This window comes from Macrobrachium nipponense, chromosome 15, assembly GCF_015104395.2.
Source record: "Macrobrachium nipponense isolate FS-2020 chromosome 15, ASM1510439v2, whole genome shotgun sequence".
NCBI classification, from domain to species: Eukaryota; Metazoa; Arthropoda; class Malacostraca; order Decapoda; family Palaemonidae; genus Macrobrachium; species Macrobrachium nipponense.
Window position 1 is genome coordinate 9,202,072 of NC_087208.1, and position 18,305 is coordinate 9,220,376.

Consider the following 18,305-nt stretch of genomic DNA (forward strand, 5'->3'; position numbering starts at 1 on the left):
GGAGCACCTACAGGAGAACGGACTTGTTGTCCGTTTTGACATGCACCTTTGGCGCCGTGAAGGTGGATTTCCTCGGCCATGAAATTACAGCAGCAGTAGCTCGTCCCATGGCATCAAAGGTGGCTGCTGTGTATAAGTTCCCGACACCGACAACTGTTTAGGCCCTCCAAGAATTCATCGGGATGGTGAATTATTACTGAAGGTTCGTCCCGGACATCGCCCGCACCATGTGACCTTTGACCGAGGTCCTGAAGGGCAAACTTAAGAAGCTGACATGGGGAGAAGACCAGCAGCTCGCCTTTGCCCGAACCAAGTCTTCCCTCAGCAGGGCCACCACCTGGATCCAGACACACCCCTGATGCTCACCACTGAAGCCAGCAACATTACGTGCGGCACCGTTCTGGAACAGCTGGTCAACGCCGTCCCCATACCGCTAGCCTTCTTCAGCAAAAAGCTCAAATCTGCCAAGACTCGCTATAGCACATTCGACCGCGAGCTCCTTGCCATCTACCAGGTCGTCCACCACTTCAAATATCTTCTGGAGGGCATCCCCTTCACCATAAGGACGGACCACTAGCCGCTGGTCCATGCCTTCGTCAAGGTGGGTGACGCCTGGTTCGCAAGGCAGCAACGTCATCTTGAGGCCGTCTCTGAGTTTGGGTGCTCTATCGAGTACATCTCCAGCGGAAGAAATCCTGTAGCCAACGCCCTCTCGTGGGTTGAGATCAACTCCTTTCACCTTGGCGTTGACTACGAAGACCTATCATGTGAAGAAGCCTCCGATCCTGAAGTACCAACCTACCGGACCACCATCACTCCCCTTTGCGTGGAGGACATCCCCTTTGGCCCCTCCAGGGCGACACCCCTCTGCGATACCACCACAGGATGCCCTCATCCCCTGATACCCTCCTTCCGCAGGAAACAGGTGTTCGACGTCACTCACGGCCTGCATGACAACCAGGCTCCTGACAGAGAAGTTCGTGTGGCACGGCATCAGGAAGGATGCTCGGGAGTGGGCCAGAAACTGCATCACGTGCCAGAGTAGCAAGATGGGAAGGCACACCGAATCGGGAATAGGCTCTTTTCCCCAGTCCAGGTGAAGATTTGGACACATCCATGTTGACGTCGTCGGGCCTCTTCTGCCATCTGACAGTGCCAGATACCTCCTGACAGTGATCGACCAGTCTACCAGGTGGCCCGAGGCCACCCCGATGTCAGAAGCCACCGCAGACGCCTGTGCGAAGCTCTCCTGACCAGCTGGATCAGCTGCTTCGGATTGCCCAATGATGTCACAATGGACCGAGGACCCGCCTTCACGTCAGAGCTCTGGTCTTCCCTGGCACGCCTGATAGGGACCAAGCACCACACCACGACGTCCTACAATCCTGCAGCCAATGGCATGGTGGAAATGGTCCGCCACTCCCTCAAGGCTTCCTTAATGGCACGCTGTTAGGGCCCCAATTGGAAGGCACAGCTTCTGTGGGTCCTCCTCGGTCTCTGCACCGCCCCAAGAGCCAACGGCAACCCTTTCCCAGCAGAGAAAGTGTCCGGGGAGACCCTGACAGTGCCAGGCGAATTCTTCCCCACCGACAGCGAAGATCCCGATATTCCCCTGGCTAAGTTGCGTGCAGCCTCCAAGAAGTTTGTTCCCTGCCGAGAGATTACATCGAAAGGAGGAAGCAGTTCCACCCGCGAGCCCTGGACTCCTGCAGGTTTGTCTTCGTGAGGAATGACGCCGCCCGCCCTCCCTTAATGAGCCCCTACCGGGGCCCGCACCAAGTCGTCCGTCGGGAGAAGGCATTCCTCCTGTTAATCAACAGCCGTGAGGACTGGGTCTCGATAGATCGCCTAAAGCCCACCATCATCCCCGACGAAGATGACCCCGCTAAAGGCCCTCGCAAAACCCCAACACTGCTGGTTCCTGACAGTGCCCCTAAACGTCGTCGAGGCTGCCCAAGGAATGCAGTAGAACCCCCCAGGCCCACTATCAGGGGCAGCATCCTGCTTTCCAGACCTCAAGACAATGAGGACACGCAAGACGCCCCTCAACCGAGGGAATCACGAACCCGAGGACTCCTTCAGCTCCCCGCGAGATTCCGTTAGTCATCCAACAATTCTGCATAATCATTGTCTTGGTGGGGGAGTATTTGTAAGGACAACATTCGGGCGAATGTTCATCCTTCCATTGTAAAAATCTGTATATCCATATGTCCTCTTTTCTTCCAGGAACTAAAATGTAGAGCATTTTACCCCCTTTCTTTTGATGTATATATGTCGGGAATCCGTTCCCTCTATGTAATATTATTCATGTATTTTCATCTTTGAAGAAACATTCACAGCGAGGGCCCTGTCCCTTTTTGACAATGTTTGTTTGTGCGTGTGTGATGGACACTACGCTTCTGTCCGCACACCGTCTTATGTACAGCCTCCTTTGCTGAATAAAGCAGTTCTCTCACTCTCCTCGTCTTACTCAGTCCTCACATTTGTATCTTGATTGATGGACAATTCATACTTCACTGACATAGAGCAAAACCATTCTGGATTGGTATCATGTTTCTCATTTGAGTGTCCACAGACTGATGTCATTTTCCAAACCCTCACTGCAGATGATGTCATCTAGGCACTAATGAAAGCAGGCTATCCTGTTGTAAACTAACCTCATATCTTCTGCACACCCAAAGTCACTTTCCTTCAAGTAGATGGTAAGATTTGTCACAATATATAATAAGGAAAGGTCATGATGGAAGTGGCCTTTTAGGCTTTATAATGTGGTTTGATTAAAATACTAAAAGATAAAAATATAAGATTTACTTGCTAAATACAGCGATCTCATTATAGAATTAAAATAAATCATGGAACTGGTCTGGCAGAAGTTCTGTTTACAGTCTTTCATTTTTGTATAATGGTTTAAGGTTTGCTTTCAGCTGCCACTAAAATAGATTCTGTAAACAATGCTCCAGGTTCACCCTTCTATGTTAGATGATGGGAGGGGAGGTGAGATAGGCTGTCTTCTGTCTGTTCACTGCTTGTCTGTCTTCTCTCTCTCATTCCATAGGTAATATCTACCCTTATCCTCATCTCATACTCCAATGTCCTGGCATACACTCTTTGGTACTAAAAATCAGAAGTAATGTAATCATAGCTGTCTCAGGAAGTCAGAAAACAACATGAAAAACATTATGTAAAACCTCCAGGGATGTCACCTTGCTATGCTTTTGTGCTTGAATAAATGGGACAATTTTACCAACATTTTGGTAACATTCAGGTGAGAAAAGTAAATGAAATTAACATTTGACAATCGTTCCACAATAATACAGAGAATTAGTCACTGACTAAACCTAGTCTTAACAAAGAAAACTGTATTAAAGAGGACACTATACAAAGGAAAATGATTGTCTCATAAATTATATTTTGGCAACAAACCCCTGTGTAAGAAAATTTCTCTTACATTTTTTTCAGCATAGCCTGCTGGGGGCAATCTGCACCAGCCTTTAACTTTCCTGGAGTGTCCACTTGAAATGTGTAGCTCAGGCCTGCTGTGGCTCACCTCATGATCCATGGACTTAATGTTGCTATGCTGAATGTATGCAAGTGGTTTGTGGTTGGTCTATACAATACTCCCCACTTTTTCACTCTTCACTTTGTCATGGATTTTTGTGGAGCATGTTTTTCACATTTTTTTGCGGGAACTTTCCCCATTTTTGCAAATTTTCTTTGGGTCATATCTCTAAAATAACCACTAATTTGCTTTTTTTTTATACTAAATAATGCAGTGAACTGTTAAAATAGGCAGTAATAAGCATTTTAGTTTAAGCGGTGCATGGTATTTGATAGTTATAAGCATTTTTAGAGGGGTTTTATATTTCACTGGATTTTGCATTTCCGAGGTGGGTTCTGGAATCTACCCCCGCAAAAAAGTGGGATAGCACTATATCCCAAAATCCACCTAATTCTCAAGTTTTGTAATTGCATAAGTAATTGGAAACGTGCCATCCACAAAGTATTGCAGTAGTATTCCTCCTAATCCTTCATTTTTTATATTTTTCCTCTCATTAAAAGTTCTGTTGAATTCTGATATACTTGTATAGTAGCTTTGCATTTCCTAAGGCCTGCCTGAGCCCATCAAATGCCATTCATTGACCCTTACACTCCACTTTGTTCAGTGATCCCTTCTGTACTAGGTCGGTCAAAGTCACTGCTCAACTTGCTTATTTGGTCACAAACTTTTTGTCAAATCTAGGAATGATTTACCTTGTGTGTTGTTCCTTGGATGTACAGAGTCCAGTATCTTCAGTTTAGCTTCATCAATAGAGATCCTTTGATAACTGACCTTGTGCCTAAAAAATCCTGCTTTGCTGCATTTGATGTAATGTGTGGAAGGTTGGATAGTCAGTCCTACTTCCCCCTTCTCTAGAATAGGTCCTCGAGTCCCTTAATGTGACCTTTCCATGATTCTCTATGAGTCAGCACATCATCCACAAAATGGTCAGTGTTCTTGGTTCCAGCTAGTATCTTCTTCATAACTCAGTTTAACATCTCTGCTAAGTTAATTAATCCAAACAGTGTCCTCTTGAACTGGCAACATCCACATGAAACTGAATGCTGCCTTTTCCTTTGATGCTTCTTATATCAGGATCTGCCAATTTCCCTCGTTTAAGTCCAGCTTCATGAAAAATAGGTAGTTGCAAAGTATCCATTATAGTCTTGGAATCTCATGGGTTTATTGTCCAAGTTGGTTATGATGTTCAGTTGACGGTAGTCCACACAAAACTTATTTGATCCATCCTTCTTCTGTACCATCAGTACTGACAAATAGTAAACAAAAAAGTTGACGTTTCAATGATCCCTATCCTCAGCATCTCCCAAACTTCTCCCTGGATCAGTTCTCTTGTAGCATATTTCATATAACACATCTTTGCTCCAACGGGGTGCTCTTTGGTCCCTTTGTTGTGGTAAGTCCTTCTTTTTAGATCTCAGGATGTCTCATTTCCTGTGGTTGAAGATGCAACCAGCTGATTTCTGAATTACTTGACCCTCGTTGGCTTCCTCCTCAGTGACACTTGCACACAGTCAGTTCTCTCAACATCAACTTTGTAGCCCATGCAATTAACCACCTCCTTGACTTCATATGGCCCTCCCCATATGGTAGTAATTGGTAGTAACATTTAACATTTTTTGCCCCACCTTTAATCAATTATTGTTTCTGGCATCACTGTGCTGCATATAGACTCTCCATGGCTAGTGGCGTGGTCTCTCCCGCATCATCTCAGAAGTACACTGGGTGTGTCTTAGAGAGAGCGTCTCCTTGGGAAATGGTACTCTGCTGAAAACTTTTAATGTATCTGTTACCTGTTCAATTTTTATTTTAAGAAGTGCTACTTTTCAATTTTTTTTTTTTTTTTTAAGAAGTGCTACTGCCTCTGAGTACCTTGTAGGGACATCTGCCCATTGTCAGGTTGTGCTGTTCTTTTCTTCGGCACTGGAGATATATAGGTCCAGTCAGGTGTACAGCTAATCAAAGGAAAGGTTTTTTTCATCTATAGCACCTTTTCCAAGGGTATCTTGTTGGTACAACCCCTTGGTGCAGTTTTCTGGCAAACTTTGTAAGACCTGCTCAATCTGGTGATATCTGTAAGCACTGCTGGGCCAATGAAAACTACTGGTTATTCAGTCGACAGTCTTTCTAGCTTCTAGATGACCACTGATAATGGACTCAAGGACCATCTTTATAGTTTGGACATGATACATATTCAGCACTAGGATTACTTACACTTTTCCAGCCACCTTGCCCTGAAAATTCAATATGTATTATAAGTTATCAATAATCTTAAACTTTAAATTTCTTTCATCCTTTGCATCAGTCTTGGCTCTCACTCAATATGTACTTGGCTAGGTAAGGATCCTTCCATTTGTCTTGTTCCAGTTGGTTTACTTCTACATCTGGATGCTAGAAGGAAATGCCAGTGGCTGGATGCTGCATTTTTCCTTTTGAGTTTGGGTACTGGTCACAAATACTGCTGTGTTGATTGGTATTAATGCTGCAGAGGTTGGGACCAATCCCAAACCATCCCTGCATAATTTTTTGCTGGCTCATTCCTTTATTGATCATCTTAGCCTTAGTTGCATAAATAGTTGTGATGGTAATGAAAGTTAATACTAGTTGGAACTGGCAAATATTTTTTCTACTAACAAACTCTCTGAGCCAGAAACCAAAACTTTTTCTGTCACACAGATGAACAGTAGGCATATATTTGGGATGGCCTGCCATGATGGTATGTACCATGGCACTAGTATGATTGAAGACGTATGATGGCCTTGCAAGTAACATCAGATTTTTCCAATTGGTTCACAAGTACAACAAAGAACAAAATTGTAGGTTACATGTAAGAAATTATGTAAAAGTTTTTTTTTTATTAGGATAAGATTTTTAGTAAGCATAATTCAATAAAGTTATGTACAAGATTGTGTTTTTGTTATGTAGTTTCTTTGTAAGCCTAGTCTGGGATATCCTGCACGTGTAGGATATACTTAAGTGAAAATATGGCTCATGTATGCACTTACTGTGGCATCTCCCCACCCATTTGTTCTCTCTTATTGCATTGAAATTTATCAACATTTATTTAATGCAATAAAGTATTTTACTTAATGCAGAAATGTATTGTTAGGTACATGTATTTTTTAGTCTGCATATGTGCATGCATACACATATACATCATGTAAAGGTAAGCTGCACACTATAATGTGCACATGCCTCTCTCTCTCTCTCTGTCTCTCTCTCTTTGTGTGTGTGTGTGTGTGTGTGTTTGTGTTGTAGGGCACCCAGGGGCCCTTATTCTTTATAAGGAAAATAGATTTTTGACAGAAATGCCTGTGTGCAGTTTTGTTGTTGGTGTTTCACATATTTAATGCATTATATGTGTGTGTGCATGCATTGATGTGTAGATTTAAGTGCTCTTCACACAACCATCAGGGTTAGGAAAGCACAGTACGTATAATGTTCAGTTTAATTTATAAGGAGTGATAGGCATTGTCTGTTAATAATGAATGATGTATGGTGTTTTAGACAGATTTCTGTCATGCAACTGGCAGATTCAAATATGTAACCTGCAACCCCTAGGTCCCAAGGGTACTGGTTATGGAGGATTTTAGTAAATAATGATAACAGCAGTGAAGATGTCGTTAATATTACATACAGTAAGGTTTGGTTGGGTACAAGTGCAGGTGAATTATGGCAGCAGGGTAGATATTAGCCTACCAGGTACCACAAGTTCCCATATAGCACCCTGGTTAACCCTTACAGGATGGGCTAAATATATATTAAGCACATCCCCAGACCAGGCAAACTTTAAGGTTGGCCAATGTAAAAAAAAAAAGCACATCAATGGAAAGAGGAAGATATGGAAATGCACAGTTTAAGAAAAAATTGTAAAACTTTTTCTGTACCTTCCACAGGAAATTGAAATTAAATATTTACAATCCTGTGCGGGGCCTCTTTTCCAAGACACTCATAAAAATATGCTAATTTGATCAAGTTATACATGTTTTTTATCATAGATTTATTTAATTTCATTTTGTAGAATTATAATTACAGCTCATACAGTTTCATGAGAGATAGGAACTAAAATCAGTAGCAAATTCTGAGTATATTTTTGTTGTAAAATATTTAAGATTTACTAAGATGGGGATGCAGTTACTTTCTGTGAGGTATATATATTTTTTCTATTTCTTTGCAAAATTCGAACACTATGTATCATAAAAGACAGGAACTAAAACCAACAGCACTCCTTGGTTATATTTATGAGCAAATAAATAAAAATACATTATGGGGTAGAAAGGGACAATACATTCATTAACTTAACTTATTCCCTGTAAGGGCAACTATGTCTGCAATATCTTGGAGAACGTCACCTAATTTCTCTATATATTCTCTATAATCAGCATCACCTAAATTATTCTAAAAACCTTTCTCCTAATATGTATTTCTGCCTCCGAAAACTCTTTTGTTCCCTTACGAGAGCAACTGAATCAGCACCATCATTCCAGTCTTCAAAATCTAAAACATTATTATTCTTCTGATATCTCCTAACTGAATCACTACAGTTCAGCAATTCCACCCAAGGAGGACCTGTACTTGACCTACATTATTTTTTTAGAAACTACTTTAAAACCACTAACAACCTAGCAACACCTTTGTGCCACCTTCAATTATACACACTCACTTGTCTAGACATTTTTACACCATTCACCTGAACCTTAAGCAGACTGGCCATACCTGGTTCTAAAACAACATCTAACAAAGCACCTTTATATAAACTATTCTCCTGGCCATTAGGCTCACCTTGTAACTGGTTATTTACAACAGGTTCCCTATTATCATGAACATTATCATCAATAGCACCCATAAAAGTAATTCCCTCCATTTCATTAGTGCCCACACATGGGACAAAAACACCAGGAACCCCAACTGTTATAACCCTTACCCCAGTATGTATGTATGGAGATTCTTCGTATTATGGTGGAAAGCAGGGTGACCCAACAAAATTCTGTTCCCCAAAGCAACACCCTTTATCACCAAAACCAGTTCTGTAAAAAACTGATTACCCAGCAAAATACTTAGATTTGTTACACTCAAAACATCAAACTTATGAGCCTGAACATCATATATCTTCTCTTTCGAAGGTCTCGGTTGGTAATGGGAAAACATCGACTGATAAAATTCATAGTCCATTAAACTGACTGAGGCACCTGTATCAATAAAAATAAAAACTTCGGTACTAGACACAGTCACTTTCACCACTGGCTTTGATTATGTTTTATCTTCCAAGTTTGCAATATGACACAAACAGCCTGCCCTTTATCTTTAGACTGACTGCACTTCCGAAAATTTTTACAATCCCTAGATCCCCTTAAAAAACCCCTTGAGGAGCTCTCTTAGTGGTATCACCAAAACTGAAATGCAGGTCTTAACGTTATTCCATTTAAGAGACGGACAAGACTGCCAAGGGTGACCAGAACTCTTACAATTACTGCAGTATTTAACTTAGCAAAACCTGTTAGTATGCCGTACCTAATAGAATTAAAATGGCAAAACTGAGGCGATTGATCAGCAAACTTCATATCACTATCAACTTTGCCACAAAGACCACTGGAACCTAAATTGGGTTTTCTGTCAATTTCCTTCTCATAAAAATTGCAGGGAGCAAAGCGTGATCACCCTCTGTCCTGTGCTGAGCTACTACAGTTGCCATAAGTTATTTATAGACCATTGAGGTGATATGAACATCTTTCCCACTAAATTCATCCAAATCATATAGGGTGTAATGTTAATACATACTCATGTAAGTTAGCCTGTCCATCGCTCAAAATCTATTGAAGATCCCCATATGGTCAAGCTTGTCCATTAAGGGTTAATATTTTGGCCCTTTTTTTTTCTTGAAAAAGGGGATCTTATATGCCAGCAAATGCAATGTGTTTTTCAGGTTCAGAGATATAAGAGTCATCTTTCTAAGTGGATGATCACACAGGTAAAGAAAATGATGTTAAAATATTTATTAAAAAATTACTCCAGAAACAAACTGCTGTACATATTTGAATAACAGTATTTTTCCGCATACGCATTGGCCTCAAAGATTTTACATGTATTATTTGTTATTACAGTAAAAAGAATTATGAGATAACCTATTTATGTTCCAACATCCCATAGCACCTGGTCCCCCTTTCCCCTCCCAAGGGGTATTAGTTAGTCAAAGTAAGTCTAAAGATGGACAAGTTCCCTCTGTGTAGCTAGGTCTTGTCAAAATGTTATCTGCTTTGTGTATGTAATAACCAAATTTCTACTAATTACAAATGTTAAGTCTTGGAAACATCAGAAAACTTTTGTATACCCATAATTGATTTGTTAATAATTTGCTACTTAGATTATATATTGCATAAATTTTATTTATAAGATAAAATTGTTTTAGTCATCTCATAAGAGTTGAGAGTTTTGGTTGAATTGCCAATTATTATAAAGCTATTATATTGGTTTATTACTTTTAGGTTGTTTATTGAAAGATGAGGGTTGTGTAATGGACCTTTGTTTAATGGTCATTGACAGACAAATGGCTGTATGACTGTAGATTTATAGAAGTTAATTTTTTGCAATCCTGCATAATAGATAGGATGTTTAATGTTTTGTTTATATCTTGATCACTAGCAAAATGAGCTGTGGTTTCATCAATGAACTTGGGAGATTTGAATCTGATCTCCAGCCAGAACCAGATCGTAAGACTGAGTCAAAGATCTCCCGTACACTTAAGAAGTTTGTAAATATGGATGAGATTAAAGTGAGTATTCCTCTGAGGTACCCGCATTTTTTAATTATATATTTTTATGAGTATTCAATCTTATAGATTTGCAGATATTTCTAGTAATTTTTTTTTTATGTAGTGTAGTTCTCGTCCTTAAGGATTACCCTTTCTATGGTCTATCCAGAGCTCCATGGTGACCAGACCAATGTCAAAGAATTCTCTTAACTGGTCTTGTGGCTGGATATTGTGTTGTAATGTTAAATATTGTAGAGTGAGAGTATAAATGGACTCAGGATACGAGGGCACTTTCTATTATCCTCAGCGAATGCTAATACCCAATTTACCTACATCAAAAACCACAAGAAGATGGTGGGTATGAACACAACCACTTCAGTTGTGTTCATATCTACCATCATATTGTTTACATACGACCAAAATCCGACTAAGCCGCCATAAAGAAACCTGGGCTCCAAAGATTTCACTTTTCGATTTCATTACAAATGATCATGGAAACATGGAAACTTTAAACTTGAATGTAAAATTATGCACTTAGCATAATTTTAAGTTCAAGTTAAAAGTGTTTCAGTTTACACTGTAGAATAATTATTTTATTGTGCATGAAAAGCTGGAAATCGTCTTACAATTTATGATTGCAAGGCTAGCTTCAGAATTTTATTCTTCGATTATTAATTTCATTACTGAGGTTCATAAAAACATATAAGTTGAAATCTTTGTTTATAATTTCAAGTTCCAGTTAAACATTTTTTAATTTAGACTGTGGGACAATGATTTTCTTGTGCATGAAAAGCCGTAAACCAGCTTGTTTTGCCAGTACATGTTTTAGGGCTGTTGCCTTGTATAATAAGGCACCCTATGAGGTAATGTTAGACTTGCAATAATCTTACGCTAAGTCGGTTGGTATTGCACTTCCATATTCATTGGAGTGTCTTGGGGTTTGTAGATCACTTACGAAGTCGGTATTATCTTCTTGGTTATGACGACGATGTGTTAAACTCATGATGATTCGGCAATGATGTGAGGTTCTAGTAGAAACACGAAGTATGAAAATACTTATATTCTCTGATATTACATAGTGAAGATCAAGTAGGATTGTACAGGTCTTCCAATGACGATAGCTTGATCGCTTCTGCCAATGATGATGGCTAATTCTATTCTCTCTACATGATAAAGCTTAGGTAAAGAGGTACAGGTCTTCTAATGACGATAGCTAACTCTAATCTCCTCTACTACCATCTCGGTTACCAGTCATAAAGGAGCAGACAGTAGCTCGAACATACGAACATACAATCAGATGACATAGTTACATACGAACATACAATCAGATGACATAGTTACTAATCACGTAGGCCGCTTGAGCTATAGGTCACGGTGTTTGTCTCAAGCAGGAAGCTTGGACTAAAGTTTATAAACAATTGAATGACTACAGGTGACGGCATGTCAACTTAGCTTACATACTTTATTGTATACGTCATCTTTAGCGTCTCTAGTCTGATCACATTCCTGCAAGCAATCTGGTTGACCTCTTTAGTTTTAGTATTTTATATATATATGGACTAACATTCCATATTTTTATTATGTAATCATTACATAAAAGCTCGGTCAGCTACCAAAACCAACTACTGAATATTACTCAAACTTGACTTTGCATTTGACTTATTGGAGTGTGATACAGACACTATGTGAATATATATAGATATAGAAAATACTTATAAGTAAAAAAAATTCATGGTGTACACAAATACAGATTCAAGTAATAAATATTAGACATAATATGCTAAATATTCGTAAATAATAGTGATCACGTGATATATACTGATACAGTTTTTCACTTCATCTCATTAAGATACATATGCTACAGAAAATACTAATGTACTCTGATAATCGCATAGAACAAAGATTAACATGATAAAAATCATATTTTAACTGATAAAAATTTCATATATGAATTGATAAAATTATTAATGTTTATGCTGATTGATTCGTTGATTTTTATGCTAACTTATATATCTGCAGTTATTGGTAAGATAAAAGGTAACAGATTGATTATAGGCTACCTGATTTGTTTATACATATGTATATGGATTCATATAATTATGATTAATATATGTGCACTTTAAATAGATTCCTATTGCATACACACAAAGATATATTTCGATTCTGTTATTTATGATCATTTATATATAGATTCCTAGTGCGTACACGCAAAAAATATATTTCGATTCTGTTATTTATGATCATTTATATATAGGATACATGATACTTTATATATATAGGATACATGACCGAGGTTATACTACTTCACATTTAACTAGCGTTCGAACAACTTTTCGTCCATTACACAGTTCCAGACAACCACCTATAGCCAAATGAAATGGCCATTTTCAAATGGTTAAAACAAGGGGAAAATTGCCTGGCGGGGTCCAACGTTCTATTTCGGCCTCATACTTATTCTCTGCATCCTAAGCCACACGATTACGTTCGCGATGAATAAAATCACCCCCAGCACGAGTCCTTCGCCAGCAAAGTAGAGTTGAATATCCTTCGGGTCGTAATTGTCAGAAGTATGTCCCTTTTGTAGTCGATTTCCGACAGCCGCCGGAGCGTTCCGCATTAAAACGAGATTAACGACGGGATACGGTGTCGGTCGAAGAAGTCCATGATGGTGCTTATTCCTTTCACATTGTAGGCGGTTGTTACTCGACTGCCGTCGTCCGCAGCAACGAACGATTTTTTTGAAGTTGCGATGTGAAACTCTCGTACTGCAGGATACTGTAACCAGGTTCCATTAATCAGCCTGCAAGTGAAATTATACTTGTCACAAGGGCAAAGTAAATTCAGACGACATTCAAATACAGGGGGGAAGAAAGCCATTAAGACCAGACTTAACCCACATGAATTCGCTGATATTTGTGGAATTCAAAAAAGTCAGCTGTACAAACTTTTTTATCCATGGCATTAACAATGAGTGAACCTACCCAGGTCTATGAGGACTGTAAAAAATATCCATAATTATAAAAGATAAACAGATATCAATACGAATCCCAAAGAAAATTCGATATTACTGGTAGTAAGTTACTAGACAAAGAAGTGGAAAACGGAGCTATTTGTAAGATTGCCAGGCAACATAAGAGTCAAAGAGAATATTAATCATGATTCTGTATTTCTCTATGCTAACTGAAATTAAGTTGTGATAAAATCTGATCCTATGTGCCCCTAACAAAAGTTTCATATTCAATTTTTTTCGTGCGCATCCTCTGAGGTTAATTTTTAAAACTTTATTAATAGGCTAGAGATGCAACGAAAGAACCCATTATGTAACTAATTTCTATATAAACTTTGGGTTTTTCAATAAAATGTGACATTTTCCCATGAATGTGATTTACTTGAATTGTCATAGTCTAATGTTGCAAGTAAATTTTTCATATACATGTCTTGATACTTCTAAATGTCCGTTTACCAATGTCATAAGCTAAATTATTGACTCTAATTGTCTATGAGGTTCAGAAAAATTAATTCATTTTGTTGTTATAGAAATTCTGTTTGCTTATTTTGTTTATTCATTTTAAAACGATTGCAATCCTTAACTAATTGCATTGCACACACGGATAAGAATAGGTTATGGCATGTCATGTCATCGTGTCCTATGAACCACATGTGAAGTTCATGAGCTAAGCATTCCTCTCTCCAGTCAACCTGCTTCGCAAGCGGTTTATTGAGGTTATAAAGAACAATGAGGAGTCGGCAGACGCGACAGGCATCTTCTAGACTGATGAAGTCGTCACCAGCTTAAGAGTTAAGCTACTTGCTGTAATAAATACGACTTTAGTATAAATTTTTTGTTTTTTTAATACTCGACCCACACGAGAAGAATATCTGAAAAAAAACTACCCAAAATTGAACAATATATTAGTTTCATGTTGGAAATCTGCATGAAATTTTATATATACTATTTGCCCTGTATAAGATTATTCGCATAGATATACATTTTCACTTCTAGACTTCCTGACTTTAAAATCTCTTTTATTTTATTTTATTTATTTATTTATTTATTTATTTATTTATTTATTTATTTATTTATTTTTTGACTACGAATATAAATCACCAGGACAGACAATATGTCAGTAGGTTTTGATATGTGTTTGAACTTTTAGCTTATTTGTCATTACTAAACATTACTAAAGCGTTAAGTTAGAGTTCAAATCTTTACGCATATATATTTGCATATTTAATTAACCTATGGTTACGTTTTGCTTATTGATTTTATCGTGATTCCTTTTTTGTTATAATTTGTAACCCTTCGACTTCTTACGGAGTGTATTATATTGACTCTACTTGTATCCATATTTATTTTATTTTTTAGATTTATTTATTTATATATTTTTTTATATATATTTGATAAATTAATGGTTGGCTTGAATATGTGGAAGAGTGTTCTAGCGGCGTACCGTATAAGGCTACTTGCGGTATCATTTCTACAGATACGAGATATGAATGATAAAGGTATTTAAAACTGCGAGAACTGCTATAATCCAGTTCGGATCCAATATCACGAGTTGTAACTCGTAAGACATTGACACTTTCTTATTTATCTCTTATTCTACCAAACCGATTGACTGGGTGATACAAGGGATTTTGACGTAGGAAAAATCTATTTCTGGGTGATTGGCTCGTGTCGCCCTATGAAATATCCTTAAGATCATTATTTCTAGGTAAAATTAATCTAAAATTACCAGAGAAAAACAAAATTAAGAAAATGTCAGTAAAACTGACTCGCTCACTCTATAAAAGAAGTGTCGGTATGGGAATATAGGCGAGTGGGATCACTACCACGAGTCATTCACCATTTAGACCTTCCAACATAAAATCCCCACCAGAGAGAGAGCTGATACTAAAGGGTGATGCTCCGCCTCTTTACTACTACTACCGACGCCACGGACAGCAGCGCCCCTAGCGGTCATCCTTAATCTATGAACATCTTGTCCTGTAGGGTGGGTAAAAGAAAAGAAACAGGGTGGGTTTCATAGGGCGACACGAGCCAATCGCCCAGAAATAGATTTTTCCTACGTCAAAATCCCTTTTCTGGGCTCAGCTCGTGTCGGCCTATGAAACAGTACCAGAGAAACAGACAAGATGGGAATAAGGACAAATGAAACCCAATAGTAAAAAAGAGTTATATAATATAAGTGAATCAGGGACATTACAGTATACAAACAAAAGTACTTAAAGCTAACTTATCCTAAACAATGGCATGGTAAAGAAAGCAATCAATATAAAGTACTTAAATTAACTTATATTAGACACGGTAATACATATAGTGTAATGGCAAACAATATAGAATATTCACTTAATTAAGATATTTACAAAATATACAAACTCATTGTGTTCTACCCTAGCATAAAAATAAGGGTAGAAACACTGAAGTACATTATATGTACATAACGTGGATGCCCCTAGCAAAAAAATAAGGGACAATCCACCAATATGATTCTAGCGGCTAAGGCTAGAGTATCCCGAGTAGCATGGCAATAGGGTGAGGCATGTTGGACGAGGTAGGTAGAAAGGAGACCTGGATCTATACTACAACTACTGTGCAGTATCAGGAGAAACAATGTTTCCCGCTGCTACTGCAGAAAATTTTAAAGATTCCAAGGACTTCAGGTAATGACGTTTAAAGACTGTCGGTGATTTCCATCCAGTATACTTTTTAAGATCCTCAAAGTTCATATGTTGGAAGTAATTAATTGAGGTGGCTACTCCTCTGATGTCATGTGCTTTTGGAAATGAATCAGGGTTGGCTTGTTTAATGAAGTAAAGGATCTGTTGTCTGATTCCTTTCACTGATAAAGTGCCACCTTTTTCTCTCATAAAGAGAAAACCTGAGGATCTAGAGGATGTACGAGATAGAAAGGCTCTTAAAGTTAATACTGGGCAGAGAGAAGGATCTTGCGGAAGTGGGATGACTTTCCAAGGAGCCCACCTTGCAAGAGGATCCTCATTTTTTGCTAAAAAGCTACGATCCGGGGAAAGTAGAACTTCTCCTGAGGGGAGAAATTCCACATGACCCGCATCTCTGGATAGAGCCGACAGTTCTGAAATTCTGGCTCCTGAAGCCAGGCTTAACAAAAATAACGTCTTTCTAAGGAGCATAATGAATGTGCAAGACGAGTTGTCAGTATCTGAGGCTAGTTTGAGGACATCATTTAAGAACCATGAAACTGCAGTAGGTATTTGAGAAGGTCTGAGTCTAGCACAGGCTTTGGGAATAGACGTAAAGTAAGATTCTGTTAGGTCTATTTGGAAACCCAACTGAAAGATTTTCTTCAAAGCTGATTTATTAGTAGTGATAGTGCTAGCTGCTAAACCTTTTTCAAACAAGGACCTGAAAAAGGATATAGCTAAATTAACTGTCATGGTTGTAGTGTTTGGTTCATTCAGGAAGGGTGCTAATTTTTTAACAGCTGAGTCATATTGCCTAATAGTTGACTCTCTTTTGTCTGATTCTAGAAAGAGGATGTTTTGTGGATCAATATTAGCATCTTTTTTAGCCGCAAACTTCATGAAGTCCATAAAGTTAGGGTCTGGAGAATTCCTGAGGAAGCGAACACAGTCCTCATTTGTACTGATTGCGACAACTTGGGATTGGGAATCCGTTGAGGTCGGAGACCCAATTCCAGAAGCAGCGGATACCAGTTGCTTTTTGGCCAATCTGGAGCAATCAGAGCTACTAGTCCCTTGAAAGTCCTCAGCTTGCTCAAGACTTTCAAAAGAAGATTCACTGGAGGAAATATATAGATTTTCCTCCATTGATTCCAATCTAACGACAGGGCGTCCGTGGCATAGGCCAGAGGGTCCAGGTTGGGGGCCACATAGCAAGGGAGCTTGTGGTTCGCTTGTGAGGCGAAGAGATCTACTTGTAAGCCTGGGACTCTCCGGCATATCCACTGGAATGACCTGTCGTCTAGGGACCATTCTGATTCCAGAGGGACTGACCGGGACTAAAGAGTCTGCTATCACATTTCTTACCCCTGCCAGGTGAGTGGCGGACAGATGCCATCTGTGTTTGTCTGCTAGCGCAAAGATGGCTATCATGACATGATTCACGTGTTTGGATTTGGACCCTCCTCTGTTGATGCAATGTACTACCACTGCACTGTCCCAAAACTAGTCTTAGATGAGACTTTTCTTCTTCGGGGAAGGAGTCTCTTCAGGGTAAGAAATACTGCCATTGCTTCCAGGACGTTTATGTGAAGCTGGCGGAACTGAACTGACCAAATCCCCTGAACTTGTTTGAATTGAGAATATCCCCCCCAACCGGACAGGGAGGCATCCGTGTGAATGGTTAACACTGGAAGGGGATATTGAAAGGGGTACCAATTTGGCAAGATTCTTCACTTTTGTCCATGGACGGAGCTGATTGCGAAGGATCTGTGGAATTACTGACAACTTGTCTCGAGATTTGACGTTTGCTCTCGATCGCCAAACTCTTTTTATATCTTTCAGCCTTGCTTTCAGGAGGATGTCTGTCACTGAGGCAAACTGAAGAGAACCCAGGATTCTTTCCTGGTTTCTCCTTGATGTTTGTTTGCATTTGAGAAATTGTTTCACAGACTTGGCTATTTCTTTTCTTTTGACCACTGGAATTGAACAGATTGTGGGAAGACAAATTCCCATTGGATTCCTAGCCACTGGAAAACGATACTCCGGAGTGAGTCTGGATTTCGTTTTGTTTATCTGGAACCCCAGATGTTCCAGAAAGTGAACTACCTTCTTCGTGGCTTTGAGACATTCCTCGACCTTTGGTGCCCAGATCAACCAATCGTTGGGGTATGCTGCTACCATTATCCCCTGAGTTCTCAACTGTTGAACTACCACTTCTGCTATTTTCGTGAATACCCTGGGGGCTACATTCAGACCGAAGGGCATCACTTTGAATGAGAACCTCTGATTTCCTAGTTTGAAGCCTAGGAATGGACGGAAGTGTCTGGCTATAGGGAT

General features: G+C 39.3%; 1 protein-coding gene across 1 annotated transcript in view; it reads left to right on the forward strand.

Annotated features, from left to right (window-relative positions):
• The window catches only part of LOC135226994 (A-kinase anchor protein 10, mitochondrial-like), a 586,899-nt gene that overhangs the window by 517,096 nt on the left and 51,498 nt on the right, over nucleotides 1–18,305 (forward strand). Inside the window, exon 9 of the mRNA XM_064266721.1 lies at nucleotides 10,196–10,325. Within this exon, the coding sequence (XP_064122791.1) occupies nucleotides 10,196–10,325 (130 nt within the window). The remainder of the gene's footprint in view (nucleotides 1–10,195; nucleotides 10,326–18,305) is intronic.